The sequence below is a fragment of the Panicum virgatum genome, chromosome 6N (genome assembly GCF_016808335.1).
Source record: "Panicum virgatum strain AP13 chromosome 6N, P.virgatum_v5, whole genome shotgun sequence".
Lineage (NCBI taxonomy): Eukaryota > Viridiplantae > Streptophyta > Magnoliopsida > Poales > Poaceae > Panicum > Panicum virgatum.
In genome coordinates, this window is record NC_053150.1 from 48748457 (window position 1) to 48772940 (window position 24484).

The following is a 24484-nucleotide window of genomic DNA, read 5'->3' on the forward strand; positions in this document are numbered from 1 at the left end:
GGAGGTTTCGATGCTCCACGCTTTCCTCGCGGTGGTGTTCGTCAGTCACGCGGTAGACGGGACGGGGGATACGCTTTGCCTGGTTTTGCTAACCCTTCTGTAGAGCAAATGGCTCGACACTGGTTTGCTTCTCACTTTGCTAACCCCAGTGTTGAGATATTTGCTCACCCTTTGTCTCACTACTGATGTGCAGGTCGGAGACTTGGAGAACACGTGGATCATGGACTCCGGTTGTTCGCGCCATATGACCGGGAATGACAAATGGTTCTCCAGCCTCACCCCGATGCGCTCAAAGGAGTACGTTGTGTTCGAGGATAATAGAAGAGGAAAGGTACGTGGACTTGGTGCTGTTCGAGTTTCTGATCGCTTTACCCTGAGAGAAGTTGCTTTGGTTTCGAATCTTGGCTTCAATTTGCTTTCTGTTTCGCAACTTCATGATGAGGGGTTTGAGGTTCGCTTCAAGGAGGGTTGTTCGTGTGTTTTGGATTTCAGAGGAGATTTGGTTTGCCGGATTACACCTCGCGATCAGGTTTTCTTGGTTGACTTCTCTGGAACCCCTCTTGGCCCTTCTCGTTGCTTGTTGGCTGGTCCTTCTTCTGATTTGTGGAAGTGACATAGGAGACTTGGACATTTGAGCTTTGATCTGTTGTTGAGACTTAGCTCACTTGGCCTGATCCGAGGATTGCCCAAATTGAAGTTTGAAAAGGACCTTGTTTGCCATCCGTGTCGCCATGGGAAGATGATTGCTACTTCACATCCACTTGTTAATCAGGTGATGACCGCTCACCCTGGAGAGTTGCTACACATGGACACAGTTGGTCCTTCTAGGGTGATGTCTGTTGGTGGGAAGTGGTACGTTCTTGTGATCGTGGACGACTTTTCTCGCTATTCTTGGGTCTTTTTCATGAGAAGTAAGGATGAGGCTTTCGAGTTTGTTCGAGACTTGATCTTGAGATTGAAAAACGAGCTACCCCAGGCCATGCGAGCGATTCGCAGTGATAATGGCACAGAATTCAAAAACGTTCGTTTTGACGTCTTTTGCAGTGATCAAGGGCTTGAACACCAGTATTCTTCTCCCTACACTCCACAGCAGAATGGAGTTGTAGAGAGGAAGAATCGGACGTTGGTTGAGATGGCGAGGACGATGCTCGATGAGCATAGGACTCCTCGCAAATACTGGGCTGAGGCGGTTAATACCGCTTGTTACGTGTCCAACCGCATTTTCTTGCGTGCTTTCATGCACAGGACTTCTTATGAGTTGCGGTTTGGTCGACAGCCCCGTGTTGACCATCTCAGAGTTTTCGGTTGCCGGTGCTTTGTGCTGAAAGATGGAAATCTTGATAAGTTTGAGTCTCGCTCATCTGACGGCATTTTTCTCGGTTATGCTTCTCACTCTAGAGCGTACCGTGTGCTGATTATTGATACTAACATCGTCAGAGAGACTTGCGAAGTCACTTTCGACGAGACTGCACCGTGCAATTCTTCTGTCTTTGAAGTTGCAGGAGATGATGAGCTCGGCACCTACATCTTTGAAGAAGAGGAGGAAGAAGCTGCGAAGGGTGAGACTGAGGCTACCACGTGTACTGTGGACCCAGTTACTTCCGCCACGAGCTCAGACGATGACGACGGCCCCGATCCGACTACGTCTACTTCACGGGGGCTGATCGAGGAGGTGACTCAGGCTTCACCAGCTGCACCTGAGGAGACACCAGACTTGGTTGAGGAGGAGGTGACTTCGACGCGGGAAGCACCTCGACATATTCAGCGTCGTCAATCGTCATCAACCTCAACAGATGCTAGGTGATCTCAACGAGCGAGTCACCAGGTCCAAGGTAACAAGTATCGCTGGCTTTGCTCATTCAGCTTTTGTTGCCTCTTTTGAGTCCAAAGATATTGGACACGCTCTTTCTGATTCTAATTGGGTCAATGCCATGCATGAGGAATTTGAAATTTTTGAAAGAAACCAAGTTTGGGTTTTAGTCGAGCCTCCACCTGCTTGTAATCCCATCGGAACGAAGTGGGTTTTCAAAAATAAGCAGGGTGAGGATGGGTTGGTTATTCGAAACAAGGCTCGTCTTGTTTCCCAGGGGTTTTGCCAAAAAGAGGGTATTGATTTTGAGGAGACTTTTGCCCCTGTTGCTCGTTTGGAAGCTATTCGAATCTTTCTTGCATTTGCTGTTTTCAAGGGTTTTAAAGTTTTCCAAATGGATGTGAAATCTTCCTTCTTAAATGGTTTTATCGAAGAAGAGGTTTATGTGATGCAACCCCCTGGTTTCGAAAATCTCAAGTTTCCAAACCGTGTTTATAAACTTCAAAAAGCACTTTATGGTTTGAAACAGGCACCCAGAGCTTGGTATGATAGATTGAAAATATTTTTGCTGGCTCAGGGCTTTAAAATGGGATGTGTGGATAAAACTTTGTTCCTCATGCGGTCTAGCACTGATTTCCTATTAGTTCAGATATACGTGGATGATATTATCTTTGGTGGCTCTTCTCACACTCTTGTCTCGAAGTTTTCTGAGCAGATGTCCAGGGAGTTCGAGATGAGCATGATGGGTGAGCTGTAGTTCTTCCTCGGGCTGCAGATCAAGCAAACTTTTCAGGGCACGTTCGTCCATCAAGCCAAGTACACCAGGGACTTGCTGCGGAAGTTCGACATGAGCGACTTGTCTCCTCAGCCGACTCCGATCAGTACTTCGACGGCGCTTGATGAGGACTTGGACGGCGAGGCGGTGGACCAGAAGGAGTACAGGAGCATGATCGGCTCGCTCCTGTACCTGACGGCGACCCGGCTGGACATTCAGTTCGGGGTCGGCCTTTATGCGCGGTACCAGGCTTCTCCGCGCACCTCCCACAGGCAGGTGGTGAAACGCATCTTCAGGTATCTGAAATTCAAACCTGAATTTGGTCTTTGGTACTCTGCGGATTCCTCTCTGGTTTTGGTGGGCTTTTCTGATGCCGATTTCGGTGGGTGTCGGTTGGATCGCAAGTCGACATCCGGCACTTGTCAATTTCTCGGTACATCTTTGGTGTCTTGGTCCTCTCGCAAGCAGGCTAGTGTAGCGCTTTCTTCCACTGAAGCTGAGTATGTTGCCGCTGCTAGCTGCTGCTCCCAGATACTTTGGATGAAACAAACCTTGAAGGATTATGGATTGAGTTTTGGTAGGGTTCCCATCTTTCTAGACAACATGTCCGCTATTAGCATTGCAAAGAACCCTGTCCTACACTCCAGAACCAAACACATAGATATCCGGTTCCATTTCCTGCGAGATAACCATGAGAGAGGCCACATAGACTTGAACCATGTCCCTTCAGAGAGACAAACTGCAGATATCCTAACCAAACCTCTTGAGCAGGACACATTTGCTCGTTTGCGAGGGGAGCTCGGGGTTTGTTACCCCTTTTGATCGCTGACTTTTCTTTGGTTAGCTTTGTAGGTTTTATTTGTACTTCTCTTCGTTTTCTAGGTTTGGCAGTTGCATTGTGCATATGCATTGTACATGTTTGCATTTTGCATTGCCTCACTTGCACTAGCATTCTTGTATACATTGCTATGATCTTCTAGTGCCTGCTAGTGTGAGTTGATAAATTTGATCATGTATAGCTTGCTCCACTGTGTATATGACATTATCTGACTTAAGCTATTTTGATTTGAAAATCTGAAAACATGATCACCTTGTCTTGGCTACTAGCATGTTAGGGCGTGTTGATATGCTTTGCTATCTTATTCATGCTAGTGTAGCCTTTCGTTCAGCAATTAATACTTGAAATGATCTAAATTTGATAAAATTGCTTGAACTGTTCTTGAAATGGATTGAAAAGATCCATGTGGGATTGCTTGTCGCACTGATCGAGCTTTCGGGACGGCTCACTTTGCACTTGTGAGAACCCGGGCAAGGCTGTGCATGACTGAAACGAGTGCTTTAAGCTTCTGATTGTCTTTTGGCATAGGCTTGGCCTCGTTGCTAAGTAAAGCATGACAAGCTTTCAACCCCTGGCATTAAGAATTGATTGATATAATTTGATTGAAAAATGAATGTTTTGCAACATGCTTTTGGCTGAGTTTGGATCACCTGTATGAGTATGATTAGCACTGCTTTCCATTCCCTACTTGTTAGTGCTAGATCTTGGGTGATGCTTTTATTTCTCCTAAACTGAACTTGCCTAGCTCTAGACTGATTTGATATATCATGTTGAGCTAGATGCAATTCTTGTTTATAGATGCACACGTGCTTGTGACTAGATGTTGTTCATATCATTGTATCCCTGAATGCTTTCACTTACACCTCCTGCATTGCATTCATTGCATAGCATCTGTTCAGGGGGAGTTTCAGCTTCAGGGGGAGCTTTAGGTATTTTTAGACTTGATGTGTGCATGTGCCAACAAGGGGAAAAAATTTGGGAGAAGTGATCGAACAAGGGGGAGACTTGTTTGATTTTTTGAAAAACTTGTTGTGCACAAGGCTTTGAGAGTGCATCATTTTGGGAGAGTTGCACTTGTGAGAGGGAAAAACCTTGGTTTGGGAGTGTCTGCCTTGTTTCTGGCTCCTGGTTTTCTTCGTTTTCCTTCCACTTCCAGCATGACTGCGTCGAGCGTTACCTCTGTCTTTGAGGAGTCATGTTTTGGCTTTTGATCGATTGCGTCGAGCCGTTGCACTTGTCTTAGGGAATCGATTTGTGCTTGAGTAAGTGACTATTCTTGACTTTCTGAGCTTTTTGTCACTTGCTTGAGTTCTTCACTTTCTTGCTTCTCTTTTTATCACTTTTCTGCTTTCAGGTGGTGTGTTGACAATGCACTCATCAAGGGGGAGATTGAGAAATGTTGAGTACTCTATCCTGCTTGTGATAAGTGAATTGTCAACCGTGCGGTGTGATCGTGCGCTTGGTCTTTAGATTGCAGGTACACGGGCGTCGAGTGTCGACGATGAGTTGCTGTGGAGGAGCTCGGGCCGGGCGGCAGTTGTGGCATCCACTCCTGGAAGAGGGCGCAAGCGGCGACGGAAGGTGGGTTTCTTGGTTTGCGCCACAAAACCAAGCAGGCGGACGGCGGTTGAAGACGCCAAGTCGTAGAGGTACAGGCGTCGGTCTCGGGACTGGCGGAGGCGACGGGCATCGACGGCGTCTAGGGCCTCGCTCCGGGCGAGGAGGTGACGGGCGTCGGGCGGCGTCTAGGGCCGTCAGAAGGCCGAGGCAGGAACGGCGTCTAGGGCCACGGCGTGGAGGCGGGAATCTTCCCGCGCGTGAAGTTTTGGCGGTTTTCTCAAATCCGACCACATACCCGGGTTTCGCGGACCCTCCAAAACCGCGGACCGGATCTTCGTCAACGTGGAGGCATCGCAGGGAAGACTTCGGGTCGAAGAAAGAAACTCCACCGTTGATTGAGGACTGTACAGGGCTGCTGCAGACCCGACCGGTCTGAGCGGTCTAGCCGCAGCAGCTGGGTATTTAAGTCCCCCTCACCTGTTCGTGGGGGTGAGTCTCTTGAGTCCTTTTCGGTTTTTCCTTCCCCCTTCCCCCTGCTCAGGTTAGGGCCAAGGTCTCCAACGCAAAGAGAGTTTAGATTATAGCTTTTCTCTCCAATCTAGGGGGTGGATGATGGGCGGATGGCTCTAGCCTTTGTATAGGTGAATTCCTCTGAGATTAATGGATGAAATTTGTTTGAGATTCACTTGTGTGTGCTGAGCATCTCGTCCTCCCCTTCTCTCTTGCGTTTTGGCTTCAATTCTCCTCTTTTGGTGTGTTTCTTGTTTGGAGGAGACCAATCCTTGATTTCGTGGTTTGATGAACTCTTTGGAACGATTCCTATGCATATAGCCTAGTGCCAAACCCCCTGGAATCATGAGTTCTCACGAATTGGCGATTTTGTGTTCTTGAGAAAACCCCAATCCTCTTTGATCTTTCCTCGATTTCTCTCGATCCGTGAATCTTTTGGGTGAGATCTTTTGTGGATATGTTCACGGGGTAGTTACGAAGCTTTCCTCCAAGTTTGATTGGATTTGGACTTCGTTTGCTCGAGATTCGTGGTTTGAAGGTTTGTTTGCGGGTTTTCTGGATGACACCGGTCAGACCGGTGGGCGAGACCGGTCAGACCGGTCAGTCTGGATTTGAACTGCCCGACCGGTCAGACCGGTCCAGTGCACCGGTCAGACCAGTCTGTGTGTGCGGCACTGCAGTTTGAGAAGTTTCTCTCGCCTTTTCTTCCGCGCTGCGAACTGGGTCTTTTGCTTCGAGATAGCTTGTCCATAGCTATTCTCGCTGACCTAGGTTCGAGGCCTTGCGGTGATTTTGGGACATAGGCCGACGTTTCAAATTTCGAAGAAATTTTGATCGGCTCCCATTCACCCCCCTCTGGTCGCTAGTTTCGGTCCCTCAGATAGTCCATCCGAGCTGAGAAGATCACCCACTTGTTCAGCCACAGCTCCATCTTTACGGCATAAAGGTTTTAAGCCCACACCGCCTGGCAACCATTGGTCTCGCCAAATATTTGTTGTTGTACCATCTCCAATTCGCCTAATACAACCCATCTGAAGGGCTTTCCTGCCTGCTAGAATAGCACGCCAAGTATGAGAGGCGCCCTTCTTTTTTGTAGCTGACATGAAGTCACAGTTTGGGTAATATCTGCCTTTAAGCACCCGGGCACACAGCGATTCAGGGGTTACCATTAGTCGATCTCCATCCTTGTTTGCCTAACATCGTCAGGTTAAAATGCTTGATGTCACAGAATCCCAGTCCGCCCTGAGATTTGGGTAAACACATGTCTGGCCAATTCCTCCAGTGCATCCCTCTACGATCAATTCCGCTACTCCACCAGTAATTGGAAATGGCTGACGTGATTTTCTGACACGTTGAGGGTGCAAGGACAAAGCAACTAATTGAATAAGTAGGGATTGCTTGCGCCACCGACTTTATTAATGTCTCCCGAGCGGCACAACTGAGCCTATTCTCTCCCCATCCATTCATCAGCCCACAGATTTTTGCCGGGATAGCTTCGAAAGCTTCCTTGGTACTTCTTCCAACAGCAGTAGGCAGGCCTAGATACTTTTCACAGAGAGCCTCGGTTTGAATCCCAGTCGATTGTTTTACAGTTTCCTTGTCTGAATCATTGCAATTATTGCTGAAAAAGATTGCTGATTTTGACATGTTAACCAATTGTCCATAGCCCCTTTGGTATAAGTTGAGGATGTCCATTAGTCTCTGGCTACCTCTCTCCGAGGCCAGTGTAAACAGCAAGCAATCATCAGCAAAGAGCAGGTGGGAAATCCATGGAGAATGAACTCCCACCCTTACACCTCTTGCAAGGAACTGGGGACCAACATTCTTCAGCATACTTGATAGCCCCTCAGCACATAATAGGAAAAGGTATGGTGACAGAGGGTCCCCTTGCCTGATGCCACGTGAGGGCATGAATGGTTTTTGACAACTTCCCATTCCCCCTCACTCTGAATGTCACTGTCTGAACACAACGCATGATAAGCTGCACAAAACTTTCATGAAAGCCCAGCTTGAGCAAAATAGAACGAAGATAAGCCCACTCCACTCTGTCGTAGGCTTTTGCCATATCTAGCTTTACTGCACATGCACCATCCTTCCGTTTCTTTCGCTTCAGATAGTGGATACATTCATATGCCACTAGGACATTGTCCATGATCAAGCGGCCTGGGACAAAAGCAGACTGTTCCTCAGAGATGATCTTGTCTAGAATTAGTCAGAGTCTATTGGCAATCACCTTGGAGCAAATCTTATACAAAACATTACACAACGAGATAGGTCTAAAATGTGTAAGGTCTTGTGGATTTCTCACCTTCGGAATCAGCACAAGTACCGTGCTGTTGATCACCGCCGTCATCTCGCCTCCATTCAGAAAAGAGAGGACCGCTGTAGTGATGTCATGGCCGATCAGTCCCCAATGGCGTTGGTAGAAGCCAGCCGTGAATCCGTCCGGTCCCGGGGATTTGTTCGGGTGCATCATGAAAACCGCTTTCTTGACCTGCTCGCTTGTATATTCGGCTGTGAGGGCTTCGTTCATCATCTCCGTGACTTTACTTGGCACATGCTGCGTTACCAACTCAGGTGTCGTGTTCTCTTGCGCCATAAACAAGTTTTGGTAGAACGTAGCAGCCATTTCTTCCAATTCCTCCTATGCCTCACAAAGAGATCCATCCGGCCTGCGAAGCACCATGATTTTATTTGTCCTGACCCGTTGCTTCGCTTTGGCTTGGAAGAAGCCTGTGTTTCGGTCACCCTCGTGCAGCCATTGCACCCTAGAGCGCTGCTTCTCCATGGCTTCCTCCCTAGCTAGGACTTCTGCCAATCTTGTCATTATCCGCTGTTCCTCTGGTGTCGGCCCACACCTAATGTTTCGGCTCCTAATAAGTTCAAGTTGTTTCCTCAAATGCCGCAGCTCGCCTCTGACAGAGCCAAACTCCTCTCTATCCCAGCGGATCAGTGTGGATTGTAGGTGCCCCAAATTTGCGTTCACCTCCCACAAGCTCGTGCACCCACTGTTCCAAGCTCCCGCTACTGTCTCATCATAGCGATGGTGGCGTTGCCACATGTTCTCGTAACGAAAGGCTTTCCCACCGCCATGAGGCATCCTTGTTGGCACAACATGCACAAAGACTACGCAATAGTCTGATTCCACTATCTGAACATGGGTGGCAGTAGACTTGCCAAAAAGATCCAACCATGATTCATTACCCAGGGCACGATCTAGTCTCACCTTAATATTATGAGATCCCTCTCTTCGATTATCCCATGTGAACGGTAGCCCCCTGTAGCCCAAATCTGAGAAGCCACAATACTCTACTGCCTCGCGGAAACCACTCATGCACCACTCCTCGCGATCGTTTCCTCCCATTTGCTCCTCTACGTGCAGGATTTCGTTGAAGTCACCCACACATAGCCACGGGAGATCCGCCTGGTTCCTCAGGAATCGCAACATACTCCATGATTCCCTCCGTCTCGTCCTCACCGATTCACCATAGAATCCAGTGAAGCGCCAGACCTTGCCATCTTCCTCCAAAACCCACACATCTATGTGAAACTTCGAGTAAGACTTGAGGTTCACTGTGACCCCATTTTTCCAAAGTAGAACCAGTCCTCCGCTAAGTCCCAGAGAGCTGACTCCAATCGCATTGTGAAAACCTAGTCGCCATTTCAGATCCTCCGATCATTGACGACTCATTTTCGTTTCTGACAGGAACATCATCGAGGGGTTGTAACTATCCGCTATGCAGCGGATTTCACGAACTGTCGCAGCCTCCCCACAGCCACGACAGTTCAGACTTATGAGACTCATTGTGCCCGGCGGGGACTGCCATCCGCAGCCGCCGCCGATTTTGCACTAGTTGAAACTCTTTGCTTCTTCGGGAGTTCCTCCGAGTTCTTCCCTCCCCCACCTAGTGTTCCTGCAAGTTCTGAGAGGCGTGCCTGAACTATGCCGGCTGGGACTAGAGTCGGCCCTTCTGCCATAGACACCGCGGGGACAGGGGGTGTGACGCCCACATTTTGTCCTTTGGCTTTACGTTTCTTAATGTAGATCTTATGGTTGTTCTCCGCCTCCTTGCTGCTAAAAAGATTATGTCGAGTGTGGTCAGACATCTTCTCCTTCCCGGCCTCCTTCTCTGGCTCCTTCCGTTTCAGCGGGGACTGAACTTCCCGCTCATCACGTTCGGTGTCCTTTGTTTCCGATGCAGACGGCCCTCTCTTTCCTTCCTTTGTAGACGATCGGTTCTGCTGGCGAGAAGTCGATGAAGAACTGGCATGTCCAAAGGACTCAGCCGCAGCCTGTGTCAGACTTTGGATCTTCTTCTTCTTGTCCTCCGGTGCTCTCAGCCCGATATCATATGGCAGCTTGCCAAGAGCATTCCTCTGCGCCGGCGTGGAACAGTCAAGATCCCCGTGTCCTAGTATCCCACACGAGTGACAGAAAAAGGGCAGCTTCTCATACTGTAGATCAAACCAGTCTGGTGGCTTCGCCCTATCAGTTTTGAGGAGAACTCCCCTCCTGAGTGGTTTGGCAAGTTCAACAGCAACTCTTGCACGAAGAAAGGGGCCGCTGGCTTTGCCTTCTACGTCCACATCCATTTTCTTCACGTCACCAACGAGGCCCATAGCCCTAGAGCCACGATGAGCATTCATCCAACCCAAAGGCAGGTTCAAAATGCATACCCAGATATCGATCTTATCAAAGACAATCTCCGATGGGACCAGTCTATCATCGTAGTCACGGAGGATGACTGCATGTTTTCCAACCAGCCATGGTGATCCCTCCAGCACCCGCTCCATTGCGAATTGGTCACCGAATTCAGCGATGAACATGTTGTCCGACTTCTCCCCAATTGAGCGGATTTTCAGCCCGCATGGATTGCCCCACGTCGGTTTCATGGCACCCTTTATCGTGGTCGCATGGATCGTTGACGGGGAAAGCACCTTCCCGACCACCGCCCATTGCACCACCGCAGCATCATCCTCGTCGTCGCTAAAAGCGGCGACCTCCCCCTCCACCTCTGTGAGGTTCAAACGCCCGAACAGATCAGCCACACCCGGATCGGATTCTGGTTCCTTTCCAGATCCCCCCTGACGAGCTCCCTGGTCTCCACCGGTTGCTGACGCCATGTCGGTTAACCACGATAGGAGAAAACAAATGTCACGTGAAAATCACGGACAAGGTGCGATCCCAAATAGGGAAGGTGTGCCGTGCCCAGAGAGTGCAGTACGCACGAAGATGATCCCGAAACTAGGGTTCCTAAGCGGCGCAAGCCCCTAGCAGGAAGATTGTTGGTCGACAGCGCCGGGCGGCTAACCGTCAATATGCAGGTGGACACCGCCGGTGCGAGCCACAGAGAGTGCAGCACGCACGAAGATGATCCCGAAACTAGGGTTTCTAAGCGGCGCAAGCCCCTAGCGGGAAGATTGTTGGTCGACGGCGCCGGGCGGCTAACCGTCAATATGCAGGTGGCCACCGCCGGTATGGTTGGCTCGCCGTGGTACCTATGTGGCTACATGCTCGGCGCTACCATAGTACCATTGCGCGTTCTACGTTCGCGCCGTGTAGTAGCTGTATGTTTTGGTCTTTTGGAATTCTGGGAGGCACGAGGAAATGCCATCTGCCGGACAGGCTAGCCGACTAGAGGCCATTTCATCCACGTCGATGCCAACGCACGCAGGTCCTTGCCTGGCGGTGTCCGGAGCCGGAGCTCCGGGACACCAGACGTGCGCTGCCTGCCCCCGGCCGGCGTCTCAGCATGTATGCCTGTTTGGTGCTGCTGGCAACAGCCCCATGCCCAGTCAAGGCTCGAGGTTCGACTTCGTCACCCGGCCGATTCTCAGCAAGGGCCGAAGTGGCAGAAAAAACCTACCCTCTCTCAAACACGAATCCACAATTCATCGCATCAATTGTGCTCTCTTCAGTTATAGCACACCACACATGCTCTTCGTCTGCGATCTGTGTCACATTTCTTTCTACTGCTCAAAAGAGAGCCAAGAATTGAGTACCAAAAGTCTATTTACACGACCTGACAAATCGAACTACACGACTCTTCTAGTAAACAGCGCCGCGCAGTTCGCACCCCAGTAACAGCTATTTCCCTCCCCCACTCTGGTCAGTAACTCAGGGTGTGACAACAGCAAACCAAAAGTCTACACAACACGCATGTACTAGCCAGCCAGACACTAACCAAACAAACCCCAACTCGGCTCCGGCTAGGCTTTTGTGCACCAACAGAAAAGGAAACGAGGGAGATATCATGATGTACGAAGAAAGCACAATGTATCACCAAATCAGGCCAAGCCACATTAGCTTCTTCTTAATCTACTTCAAACTGCTTTGCTCTTCTTGATGCATCTTTCTTTTCACTCGCTTCATATATCATGAAAGAGAAAGAACCTGATCATCAGCCAATAAACCAAAGGGAAATCAGCACCATGTTTGTGCACCAATACGTAGAGGAGCTGATTTCCTATGGGTTTTTTCCTAGAAAAAAAAACTAATCAATGGCATGCATACCTGGTAGTTTCAAAGGTCTGGAAGGTTCATGTCTGTAAACTTCGACACCAATAAAAACACACATGCAAGCTCCTGAGCACAGCACCACTATCCACCCTTGGGTAAACTATATGCTGCGCAACCAGATATTTTCACAGCTCAACAAATACCCCAAGTTAGAACATGCAAGCTCAAAGTCACACATCTACCACGAGACAATCACATTCCAAAGGCTCTGGTATAGATATCATTTGAACCCAGCATGTGCAAGTTGTTCACTTCACTTGGATATAGCATCCTCGACATGTCTGACATAAGGTTGTTATTCCCTTGTCTCAAATCACTCCACCCATCCAAGTGACCATTTGTAAGCTGTGAGTTTCTGGGTTGTTGTGGCATCTGCGCATAAGGGGATACAGGACCATGGCTCTGCTGTAAAAATCTGGATGCCAGATAATTATCGTTCATAGGATTGAAGGCATCATGCATATGGTCAGTGAATCTCAAGTTTTGATGAGACTGCACATTCGGTTGCATCCGTAACTGAAACCTTGGATCATTATTTGATGTTTGCAAGTGGGCTGGAAAAGCATGAGTACTTTTCATCTCCAGCCCTGAATCACCAGTTCCAGGCATCCGCCCTTTCCCCACGGCCAGTATGGCAGGATCATTAAATTCTATGTCATTTGTGTGCCTACCAAACGGAACTTGATAATGATTACTGTTGCCGCCTAAAGCATTATCCCGGAGAAGAGTTTCTGTCAAGAACCGCAAAAAGGTATAAGAAGTCGAACTTGTTTTGAGAGAAAAGGCAAACAGAGATATTGAGAAAGTAAACAAACCTGGGTACATTGAGCCATACACCTGATTAGACCCATCCCGTGATGAAAATCCAGAGGTAAATGCAGAAGGGAATCTAGAAGGGTGGTTAGGCCCATCCTGTAATGAAAGTCCAGAAGAAAATGCAGAAAACGTTCTAGAAGGAGGATTAGGCCCATCCTGAGATGATAATCCAGAAGAAAATGGAGAAGTCAATCTCAGTGGGGTCTTAGACACTTCCAGAGATGAAATTCCAGAGGAAAACCCAGGAGGGGGATTCAGACCATCCTGGGAAGGAAATCCAGAAGAAAATCCAGGAGGCGGGACTCTTGCTGGTGCTGAAAATCCTGGGGGTGCAGATATTTTGGATCTTGATGAGCCTGAGAGAGCAAGTACTTCATAAGCACACAACTTCATAAGCACACAAACTTATCACTGATGAAAGCATCAAAATTACAGAATTACCACCAATACATCAATCCACCCACCCCTCAACTTGAATAAGCTCTATAAAATATTAGCCTCGACTTGTTACAGTTTTATACATGACCATGAAGCAACCTGTTCCTGAACATTAATCTCATGGCATACGTTGACCTAGTCATACCATGATGTGCAAAAATCTACCGAGAATATTTTGTAGATGATTTTTTTGTTATCCTTTATCACTTGAGCAACAATATTCCAGAGTTCTATAAACATATGAACTTTGTAAATACACCATATGTGTCACTTCAAATATTGAATTTAGCACAAAAAACTTTAGGGGTACAACATAGATCTTGCCTATGCTCCAAAATCTGTGAAATAGCAAATGCTACCCTGCAAATGTTTTAAAACCAAACGGCACTTAATATGCACTTAATACTCACCAGAGACCGGGGCTTGTTGGCTGAGAACCAAAGCACAGAGTTGATCAAGCCAGGGCCGTCAGTGAGTATTGATGCACAGGGCGTATACTTATTGAAAAAGTGCAAGATTCAGGCAATTATGGAGTTTTGTTTGTGCTTGCAGCCTTGCTGACATGCAGTTACAGGTGCATTGGAATTTGGATATTCAGATGAGTACTGTAACAAGTCAGAGGCATTTGGCAAAAGGTGTAGTTGTTTATGTTTGCATGCAGTTTCAAATTCCTAAAATCCAAACTGCTAAGACTCATAGAAGAGTAATTTAACGGTTACAACAGCATCCACATTTGTTTTGTGTAGAGTGTGGGCAAGGCAGGTTTTGCACCCGTGAGGTGTCTCTCTAGCTTAACAAACACTGTTTTGGCTAAGGCCATCAAATGGTTCTAATTAAAGAGGGCCTTGTTTGTTGTTAAGATTATAGGATAGAAAGATAGATCAACATCCATTTGCATGAGTCAGAATATTCTCACCAATGTTGAATGAAAAAAGTGAAACAACAGAACAAGAACATTCAATTACAGTACTCATCATTTTGCCAATCAGGTACAGAGTGAAAAGGTAGTACTCACCAGTAGTTGCCATATCTGACATAGCAAGAGAGTTGTTATTGGAAGGATCATTCTCCAGGGATTGGAATGCACAGCCATTCTGGTAAAAATTTCCCTGAGAAATCTGGGGTAGCAAACTAAAATTTTGATCACTAGCACAGTTTCTGAGAGATGAATCTAAGTGTCCTTGGTTATCCTGTCTAGCAAACGAAAATCTGGACTCTCTGCTGCCAGATCCTGATTTCCATGAAGGCACGGTGGAAGGGACATCATTATTTTCAGATTCTCTAAGCATCCTAACAAAATTGTTAGCAGGTGAAAATGAATCATCCCACAGATTAAACTCTGATGAAAACATATCAGAAATTATTCTGCTCTCATCCTTATTTACACTTATGGTCTTGTCGTAACTTCCTACACTACCAGATCTTACTGAACCCATTGCACCAGGCTGATGACTTCCCATTCCAGGATGTCCAGAAACATTACCAGGTGCATATACAGTCCCTCGCCCATCTTGATCTCCATTTAACAAGGCACGAGGCTTATCGATTGAAGAAAACCCACACTGCATCTGGGAAGAAGTTCTAGTACCAATCATCAATGTAGGGTTACTTTCTGTATCATTCCACAGTGAAGTGCCTAATGTTTTAGAAAACCCGGCAAATGACGAATATGATGGTTGGTCTGAACCATCCATCAACCTACTATGAAGTTTGTCAGTGATCGCTGTGGAATTTTCTATATCATTTAATGAAGTAGCACTACAACTTTGTTGCTTTGAAGTCCAATCAAGATGGTTATCAGAACCATATTGACTAGAGAGAACCATATCCTTATTTTCTGAATGTAGGAGCTCATCAAGCTTCATATGAGATTGGCCTCTGTCAAAATTCTGACCTATGGGCACAATAACAGACGTGCATGGAATTGCATCTGGTTGATGATTTTGATTTCCTGCCATATGATGAACCTCATCATTGCCATTTAACTTTACTAAAGATATCTGAACAGAAAGCTTCTCAATGTCAGTCTCCCTGGGGCCAATATCCTCTAGTATTTTCTCATCAGCAGCAAGACAAGTTTGGCAGTTTACATCAGCTGAAGTAGGGCTTTTAGGAGTAATCTTGGCAACTGAGCTATCACCATCACCAGTCTTTACATCTGATTTCGAAATTGCTAGATCTGATGCAAAATCTGAAGGATGTTTGCTGGTAATGTTCATTGTCAAGTCTTTCTTAGGTGATATTGGCGACTTGGACGCTAGATGGGTTAGCTTTCCATTTTCTTTCGCAGCTTGAATTTCCTCGCTTCCTTTTGACATGTCATCTGACACTACAATGTCATCATCATTCCAAGCTGAAGGTATTGTGGAGAAGTCTATGTCCAGTGATGATAGAGAATGTGATTCCTTCACAATACCAGGCTTATATGGCTCTATGGTTTTGGATGCACTATCTTGTTCTGACACTTGCCTTCCTTCAGACATTTTTGGCGCTGTACTTGTATCATCATTCCAGGAAGAAGGTATTATTGTACTTGCAATAGTTGAAGAACTAGAAAATGAATTAATTTGTGGCTCTGATTTTGATTTTGTTTGAGACTGTGTTGATGTCACCCCATTAGCTGTTGTCCTGGCATTCAAATCACGATGCCCCCTGCACATAGATAAGGGGGGAAATCAGTGACACGGTTCTCATTTTCAATATATAGTGAAAGATAGCGGAGCACTCCTAGAGGTACCATACCATGAGGAAGCTGGTGGAAGCGTGGACCTCCCAGAACTACTATTTGGAGGTGAAAGTCTGGGCTGGTGGTTGGTATTCTGCAGACAAAAAGGCCATTGAATGCAGTATGTAAGCCAACACATAAGAAAATACAACAGATGAACCTACACTGGAAAGCAGCATGAAACTTAAAAAACATGTCTTCAAATGAATTTTGAAATTTCAGCATAAAAAACATACAAGTGTTCCATTCTTGATTGTATGCTTGGCTGATACCACCGCACTGTAAGAGAAATCATCAGCTGGAGGAGGCAGTACAGTGCCTGCACGTCTTTGCGAAACACTGGATGCCATCTGGGGGACCCTAGTCCTGATAGGAATGTAGAAGAGTGAATGGAAAGTATCAATTGATACTATGAAAATTGTTTTAGCACACAGGGAGTTATCAAAACAGTACTTAACATATTAAACATCCAAACTGAAGCAGCCATACCATTTTACACAGAATACCAACAGCTTATGCATAGTAAGATTTTGCTTGTATAACATACAAGGGACTAGGAGTAACTACTATAAACAAAAGTGGAAACATAAATGGTGGTTTTAAAAAGCAACCGCGATACCAAACGGAGCCACAATTAATGCACAAGTTGTGCACGCAGAGAAGGAAAGCATTAGCCAGGACTGGCACAGTAACTTAGGGCTACACTGAGTGAAAAAAAGCAGAACAAGAAACTGAAGTTCCAGAACATATGTTAAAATAGCTCAGTACTACCTCGTATATGCTGAGATGACCTCATCTTTAGTGAAACTATCCTCCTGAACACCTACTTCATGCAAATAGAGACAATCTGGATTCCCACATGTCTGGAAAGTCAAGAAAAATTCAGGATGAGAGGATTAGGTAGAGTACTAGAAAACAAAGCTATCAGAATGAAGCAACAGTCATACCATGTTCCGCAGCCATGCATGGCAATATTTCGTAGTACCAAAGCATGCTCTGCAGCAGTCAACAACCATTATAGTTACCACATCATGTAAAATTTCTGGAAGAGAACAAAGTATAGAAGCTAACCTTAAAACTTTCCCTTCCAAAACAAAATTGTGTACAGCTTGAATACAACGGATGGCCTCCTCTTCTTTGGCATAAGTAATATATCTGTACACATTTGACAGTAATCAGTCATTGTTTAAACGAGAGCAGAACTTCTGAATCGAACTCTTATACAAACAAATCACTGCCAGCCATCACAAATAAATGATGTTTTAAACTCCCACACTTCCACACTGTCACCAATGTGTACCTTTAACTGCATGTCTCTATTGTAACATATTTACAAACTACATTCAAGACAAATATGCATATATCATTTTCAATATTCGATCTAACTATATCAAAAGGTATTGGTGGTCAAAGCTTAGACCCTTTCGCTGAAAGCAACACAAGTTATGTGAATGTTAGTAATTTGTAGCAACAACACAGAAAAAGATAATACCCAAGGTTCTTAAACAATTTAGGACCACGATTATCTTGGGTATAATGCGTGGGATGTATTGCTTGAGCCCCTTGGACTGATTATATAGGAGTACATGGCTTGGAGGGTAAGCAGCCTCTCCTTGAGATAAGGAAGGTTATCCTGGGATTACAATCAATCCTAAACTAACCATATCCGGAGTTGCCTAATATACTATAACAAAAACTAATTGGTTTATGTAACTGCATGCCATGTATAAGCATAGCTAAACCAAGAAGTCACAGCAACATACCAACGCATGGGAAGAAATTATGTAAAGAAAATATTGAAGAGAAACAGTGTGTTACACATGTTGCAAGCATGCAAACTTCAACCGAAACAGTAATTTCTATACTGATGAAGCAAAAACGGTGAGGTACTATATTGCTGAGTACACATAATGACATATTCCAGAGGCCTCAATTTTATTCTTCAAGTTATTCTAAAATTCATATTGCTGGCATAACACTTCTTCAGAATATGTCTAGCAACTCTCTTTGAAATCGCCCAGAAACCAAAGAAGATATCTTACATTGCCAGGAAACCAACAAAGCCCTCGAACCAAATAAAAAAACTGCCATCTCATTTTAAGAAATTCCTCTATTCTATATCTACACATGTAGGATCGGGTTTAATCTTAGCCCAGATCCAGTGGATTGTACCATCCAGAAGAATCAGGTAGGTCTGTCATCGATGATGCAGAAATCAAGCACTGGCTGAAAAGATGCTTTGCATCTATCTGAAACTCCCAGAAATCACACCAATAAAGAGATATTTCTCCTTATGTTGGCAAGAGGAAACTGATATTACTTTCAGATATGGCTATATAAATCAGGTGGCCATAGGCAAGTCACACTACTAAGTAGGTAAGACCTTAAAATGAATACGGATATAATTGTCATCTTTTTCAACAAGTTCAGTAGAAAACCGCCAAATACAATTTTAGTCTCAATTTACTTTCTTATAATACTAATGCTCTAGCATGACAATGAAGCATTCAAACTTGAAGCATGCAATTGCATAATGTGGAGGATAACTATTTGATTAATCAAACTGGTTCTCTGTATATGAAGCAAGAACGGATCATGAATGTACAACATGAGGTTCAAAGAGGCATACACATTAATATTGTTGTTTGCTGATGCCTGCTGGGAAGGAGGTCCAGTAGGACGGGAAACTGAAACCTTCAAAACTTTCCCATATTGTCCAAAGTATTCCCTACGCTCAAGAACCTAAAACAAAAAATAATTGTAGTGTTGGTATGAGAACTAAAATTTAAACATGTAGCATAGCTTGGATGTATCTAATTGTGAATAATGATGTGGTGCTCACACTCTCATGGCACAAATGTGCAGGTAGTCCAACTATGTACACCAGATTCCTCTGGATAACCCTGACACCAGCCAGATGCTTCTTAGCTTCTATGCTAGAAGTTGTTGCTGCTGCTGCCGCCACCGCCTTTGGCTTAACCTTTTGGGTCTTGTGCTTCTTCTCTGCATTTTTCTCTGCCACCGTCCTGTTTCCATGAAAATGAACATAAGCTGGAAGTTGCTATTACAATACAACTTTCACAAGTGGGTAATTTTAACTGAACTGAAATAAAAGCTGGAAGGATTTATATTCGCATGTTTCGCATGATAAAAGGGCAATCCCAAATGCTATAGTCTGTAGAAGTAAAACACAAATTGATTGATAAGAACAGCAGCATTAGGAGGGTGAAAGAAAGCATGGCTGCTGAAGTTTGTGACGAACCTCTCACAAGTGGCAGCCATTTTGACAATCCTGTCCTTGTCGTAGGGAGTGCGACATGCAGGGCAACGGCCCTCTATCTCCTCCTTCTCAGCCATGTCTATGATATGGTGCCAGCACCAGACACAAATCTGAAGAGTTGGTACATAAACAAGAAAATAAATGAGTAAATGGCAATTAGCTGCTTGAGCTCATAGTGGTTGTGTCTATGCAACAGCAAAGGCATACAGTTTGATTGATCGGATACGAGGATTATTGATATACATACATCATATCCGCATTTGCATGGCTTGAGCTGCTGGTCAGTGATGTCCATCTCCTCGGCACAGAGCGGGCAGGTATGGTCTCCATCATCGCTCATGGTAGTACTGATTGATGAGAAGTCAGAAGGAAGAGCTGTTAGAATCCCGCTGAAGAAGAAGAAACCCCAGACCGACTGTAATCAAATTGTGAAGCTATTGTATCAGCAGCTTGAGATCCCAAATATTTAAGCACAAAAGAAATAAATCAGACATTTAAGCGTCCAGGAAACAGAGGTCATCGAACTTTGTCCAATTCTAACAAATCAATCATAAAACCTAAATCTACAGCTAGAAATATATCAGGAGGGAAAAAGGGCCCAATGCTTCAAAGCTGATTTCATAAAGCTGCTATGTGGATTTTCGCACCGACGTTTTGCCCTCGCACCACTAATTCCTTTGCGATTACAGATTTAGCACAGGATTTCTCCCGTCAAAAAGGCCATCGTGAACACGTTCGACTCCCGAGCCGATCGATCTGACACGACTTCGTCAACATCTCGCGCTCCTCTCTGTGCGACGACGCGTCCCTCACCTCCGCGGCCGCGCTGCGCCCCCAATCCTGTGGACCTGCTGCTCTGCACCCTGCACCCTACCGCGCTACTCAGCCCCCTCCCGCCACGAATCGGAGCTCAAGTCCAGCAGTCCAATCCAATCCAACACCAAAAAGGAGAAATCGCAAGAGAGAGAGAGAGAGAGAGAGAGAGAGAGAGAGAGAGAGGATTGCGTGCCTGAGTTGATGTTGCAGGTGGCGATCCATCCTCCTATCTGACTTCTAACTCCAATCGAGGCCGGCGGCGACGGCGACGCGACGGGGAGCGCAGGGGCAGGGGGGCGATGAGGATAGAGAGGGATCGCCGCCTCGCCGGTGTTCAGGCGAGTCAAAACGGCTCGCCGAGCGGTGGTGCGGGGCCAGGCTGACGGGACGCCTCGACGGGGCAAGAGGCGGCGGTCGGGGCGCGACGGCGGGATCGGATTTCAACTCCAGTCGACGAATCCGGCGAGTGGATGGAGAGGGGTCGAGGTCGGACGAAATAATGAGTGGGCTTCCGAGTTCCGACTTCCGTGCGTGCGGTGGGGCGCTGGGCAGGCTAGGCAGCAGCAGGGTTTTTTTATCCGACTGTTTGGACCGAACCGCCGGCGCCCGGTTCCGGCTAACTGGTCCGGTTTGACCGGTTACCGGTAAAAACCGGTCAAACTCAAATTTAAATTTAAAACCCGTAGTTATACCGGTTTCGAACGGCTAACCGGCCGGTTAGACCGGTTTACCGGTCCAGTTTGACCGGTTACCGGTCGGTTTGACTGGTAACACGCTAAATTCAATTTTTTTTCTTTTTTTGTTTAAATTCAAATATCCGCAAAGTATACTAAATGAATGTTTGTATAACATGTTTTAGCCTAAATGAACCCTCCAACCCTTTTTTACTACTTTTACATTGTATTTGTATACTTTTGTATGCACATTTTTTTTGTTTAACTTCAAATGCTCGCAAAGTATACTAAATGAACGAATATTTGAAAAAATTTGACATCATTAAATTCGTCGCAACTTGAAGTATTTTTAAGATTTTTTTGGGATTTTTCCATTTTTTAGAATTCAAATTTAAAATTTGAATTTGGGCCGGTTTAAAACCGGCCGGAACCGGTCCGGGCCGGTTAGACCGGTAACCGCGGTAACCGGACCGGTTCCGGCCGGTTTGGTGAACCCTGGGCAGCAGGGCCAGGAACAGGGGAGATGTTGTGTGCGGTGGTGGAGGAAGAAGAGGTGAGGAGGCGCAGCCGCGCAGGCAGATGCAGAGGGACCTGGATTCAGTGACATCACCACATCATGTCAACACGTAACATTGGGGAAACCTGAGCCGCCGAAAACAAATCGAACGTCTCATACTCATCCGGCTGAAGCATCCCGTTTTCCCCACCCCGTCGCACCGAAATTGGACGAGCGGACCCGTTTTCACCTCGCCGCGCGCCGCAGGGAGGGAACGGCCGGACGCCGCGCGAGGGCCGGGCGAGCGGGCGGGCATCGCACCCCTGCTCTACCGCCGCCGGCACTGGAGCCCGCCGTCCCGGCGCGACTGGGGAGCGCCGCCGCGGGAGCCGCCATGGGAGGCTGCAAGGGCCGCCGCCGCGGAAGCCGACGCGGGAGGCTGCAGGGGCCGCCGCCGCGGGAGCCTGCAGGGGGCAACGCACCGTTGCTCTGCCACCACCGGCACCGGATTGGAAGGCAGGTGTTCCCCTCGCCGCGTGAAGCGTCCCCTCATAAGAGAAGACTTAAATGTGATACAAAACATCAGTCCCAGGAGGCTGATGCCACATTTATTACATCAGATGGTTCAAAACCTTACAAACCTTGGCGGACACTCGATACAGATGATAATAATAATTAACCAAGCTACGACATAACACCAGACCGCGAACCACATAGGGTCTACTACGGGCTCAGAGTACTGCGACAGCGGAGGCATCTCAACAGGGCCGGTTCCACAGGCAAGGTTGGGTGTAGAACGATAACCCTACTCGGCGTCGTCTGGTACGAAGTCCGGGTCTTCTTCTGTAAAAAGTAAGAGTGGGGTGAGTACAAACGTACTCAGCAAGTCCAACCACACCCACGGAGGGGGTTATAACAGAATAATATGCATAGGTAAATCAAGGATAAGGTTACGGTTTAATTTGCAGAAAAACGACATTTTATGCCGGGGTTTATTTTACGAAAAACCTTTTAGAAATCAATTTTTGCAGTAACACAGAGTTCAGGTTTTAAAACTGCTACCGGACTCCCCGTCCGTCGTAGCACACGGCACAACAGCCGGAACCAATTCCAAAACAACTCACATCAGCCCATCCCAAAGAAACACTAGTTATGTGACCACACCATAACTCGCCCAATACCGTGGGCCCGGACTATTCGAATAGATTCTTAACTCTGCAGAGGTGTGCAACTTTACCCACAAGTAGGATACCACAACTCGAACACCGTCGTGTTGGTGTAGATCCCAACATAGCCATTACCCACCATAGCTAAGCCTGACTAGCCATCACGGGATGCACCAAGGGGTCATTGATCGTTCACTTAGGTATAACCGGGCATAAGTCACTCGGGCTTATCCCTTTTCCTTAGTTACCCGTTGCTCTCAGCTCTCCTGATGGCTACCACACCAACTAGTGGGATTTATGCTACGCCGTTGCCCATTCAACGGTCGAGTGGTTTGCACGATAATTGAGTTAGGTGAGATGACACACCAACTCGGTCCTTAGACACGACAAGATGGATATCTTCCTCCTTGCTCTGCCACACAGGCACAAGCACACCAATCGGCAAATCACACAGAAATGCCGTCCATCTCGTCCATACTCATCTTTCGAAATCCACATTTTATCCCTTCCCACACGCACACATTTTCTTTATCAAATAAATCATATTAAGAGTAGAGTCCTAAGCGTTCTAATATCGATTAACGTCCGAGCAAAATCAGACATTAATCTAGGTGGTCAAGGAATGGTCATCACAAATCAAGGGGTGGCTATCCAACCGTGTTTTCATGCAAGTAAAACATATGCGACTTTATAAAACAGGCCATTGGGTTGTGTTTATAAAAACTAGGACAGAAACATGCATCAAAGGATGGGATTGAACTTGCCGTCTTCGAAGCCTTCGGGGAAGTCCTGTCCTTCGGGCTCGGGGTCGCGGAACTGATCCTCGTTCTCCTGCTCACAGTACTGCTCGTTGACGGGCTCTCCTTCGTTCACTCCGCGGTCTACAGCACACATAACAAGCATCCAATCAAAACAAGTTCTAACGTTGAGCTCGAATCGGAATCACATAAAATATGGAGATAGAAGTGGCATTTTTGAGTGTCTCCCTAATGGCATGGCCAAGATTTGGTTATGAGTGGCGTGGTAAAAGTTTCGGGTTAATTAGAGCTCGTTTGGTACATAAAATGATAGGTTTTATAAAGGTTCGTGGGTTGGTTAAGGGGCCAGGGACCTGGTTGTGAATAATCTGGAGTAGACAGGGGTCTGCTTGTAATTTTTGGAAGCTTTTGGGTTATCTTGGAGAGATCAGGGGTCTATTTGAAATTAAGTTTATACTGGAAGAGGGTTTATTTGCAAATATATTAGGGGCGGGGGTTGTTTCTGCAAAAGGGCAAAAAGGGTGGAGGGTTTCTTTCAAAAATAAAGGAAAGGGGAGGGGCTTTTGGGCTAAATGCCCTTTCCTTCCCCTTCCTCCATCCCGCAGAACAGGGGAGGCGCTCCCAGGGCGCCGGCGGCGGCCTTCGCCGGCGGCCCCGGTCATGGCGGCGGCCCGGGTCAGGGGAAAAGGAAGGTGGGCCCATGGGAGGTCGAATCCCCTCCTTAATTCGAATGGAGGAGGTCCGTGGAGGTGGCGCCACGGTGGCGGGCGGCGGCGGGCGTGGGGACGGCGCCACGAAGCTCGTCGGCGGCCCGGACTTGGGGAAAAGGAGAAGGGAGTCCCGAGGGCTCTTAATGCCTACCTCGGTTCAGGCTGTGGTGGAGTGGGAAGGTCTGGCCACGCGGACCGGCGGCGACGGGCGGAAAGGGGTGTGGCGGCGGCGCTGTGTAGCTTGGGAGAGGGCTGGAGGCGGCGGTGTTGCTTGTGGGAGGCGGGGAGCTTCGCGGGGGCCCCCTTTTATAGAGCAAGCGAGGCGGTGGAGGGTGGCGTGCGCCGGTGAGGAGGCCGGCGAGCGGCGCGGGGCGCTTTAATGGCGCCCGGCGTCGCGACGCGGCGGCGGCGCGGGCGGCGAGGCCGGGGCGAAAAGACGGCTCGGGCAGCGGCACGGTGTGCGTGCACGTGGAGGGCCCCAGGGGTGCTATGCTTGTCGTGGGGCGGCGGCACTGGGCGGCCGGCGGCGAGGGCGGTTGCTGCGCGCGCGGGCGGCGCTGGGCGGGGCGGCGACCGTGTGCGCGAATCAGCG

At 47.3% G+C, this 24484-nt stretch overlaps 1 protein-coding gene across 2 annotated transcripts; it reads right to left on the reverse strand.

Moving 5' to 3' along the window:
* Positions 1 to 11432: 11432 nt before the first annotated feature.
* LOC120679196 lies at positions 11433 to 20647 on the reverse strand. Of its 2 annotated transcripts, none has more exons than XM_039960726.1 (14): positions 20282 to 20647; positions 19520 to 19619; positions 19255 to 19382; positions 18835 to 19018; positions 18622 to 18734; positions 17064 to 17147; positions 16940 to 16988; positions 16764 to 16855; positions 16229 to 16358; positions 16010 to 16086; positions 14283 to 15919; positions 12829 to 13185; positions 12008 to 12744; positions 11433 to 11887 (listed from the first exon to the last, which is right to left on the reverse strand). In XM_039960726.1, the coding sequence occupies exons 1-13, from the start codon at positions 20308 to 20310 to the stop codon at positions 12206 to 12208; spliced, it is 3519 nt and encodes a 1172-aa protein (XP_039816660.1). In that variant the 5' UTR covers positions 20311 to 20647; the 3' UTR covers positions 11433 to 11887; positions 12008 to 12205. The 2 variants fall into 2 exon arrangements, with proteins under 2 accessions (XP_039816660.1, XP_039816661.1); XM_039960727.1 differs by having other exon boundaries at positions 11448 to 11860; positions 20282 to 20634.
* Between the last annotated feature and the right edge of the window lie 3837 nt (positions 20648 to 24484).

Bases quoted from the DNA above. Each gene is read 5' to 3' on its own strand.
- LOC120679196 (XM_039960726.1), bottom strand. From the start codon at position 20,310: ATGGATCGCCACCTGCAACATCAACTCAG. The intron at 17,148-18,621 runs GTATGCCTCTTT...AAATGTGTACAG, and splicing joins GCAAACAACAATATTAATGT to ATATATTACTTATGCCAAAG. The intron at 16,359-16,763 runs GTAGTACTGAGC...CATTCCTATCAG, and splicing joins GTCATCTCAGCATATACGAG to GACTAGGGTCCCCCAGATGG.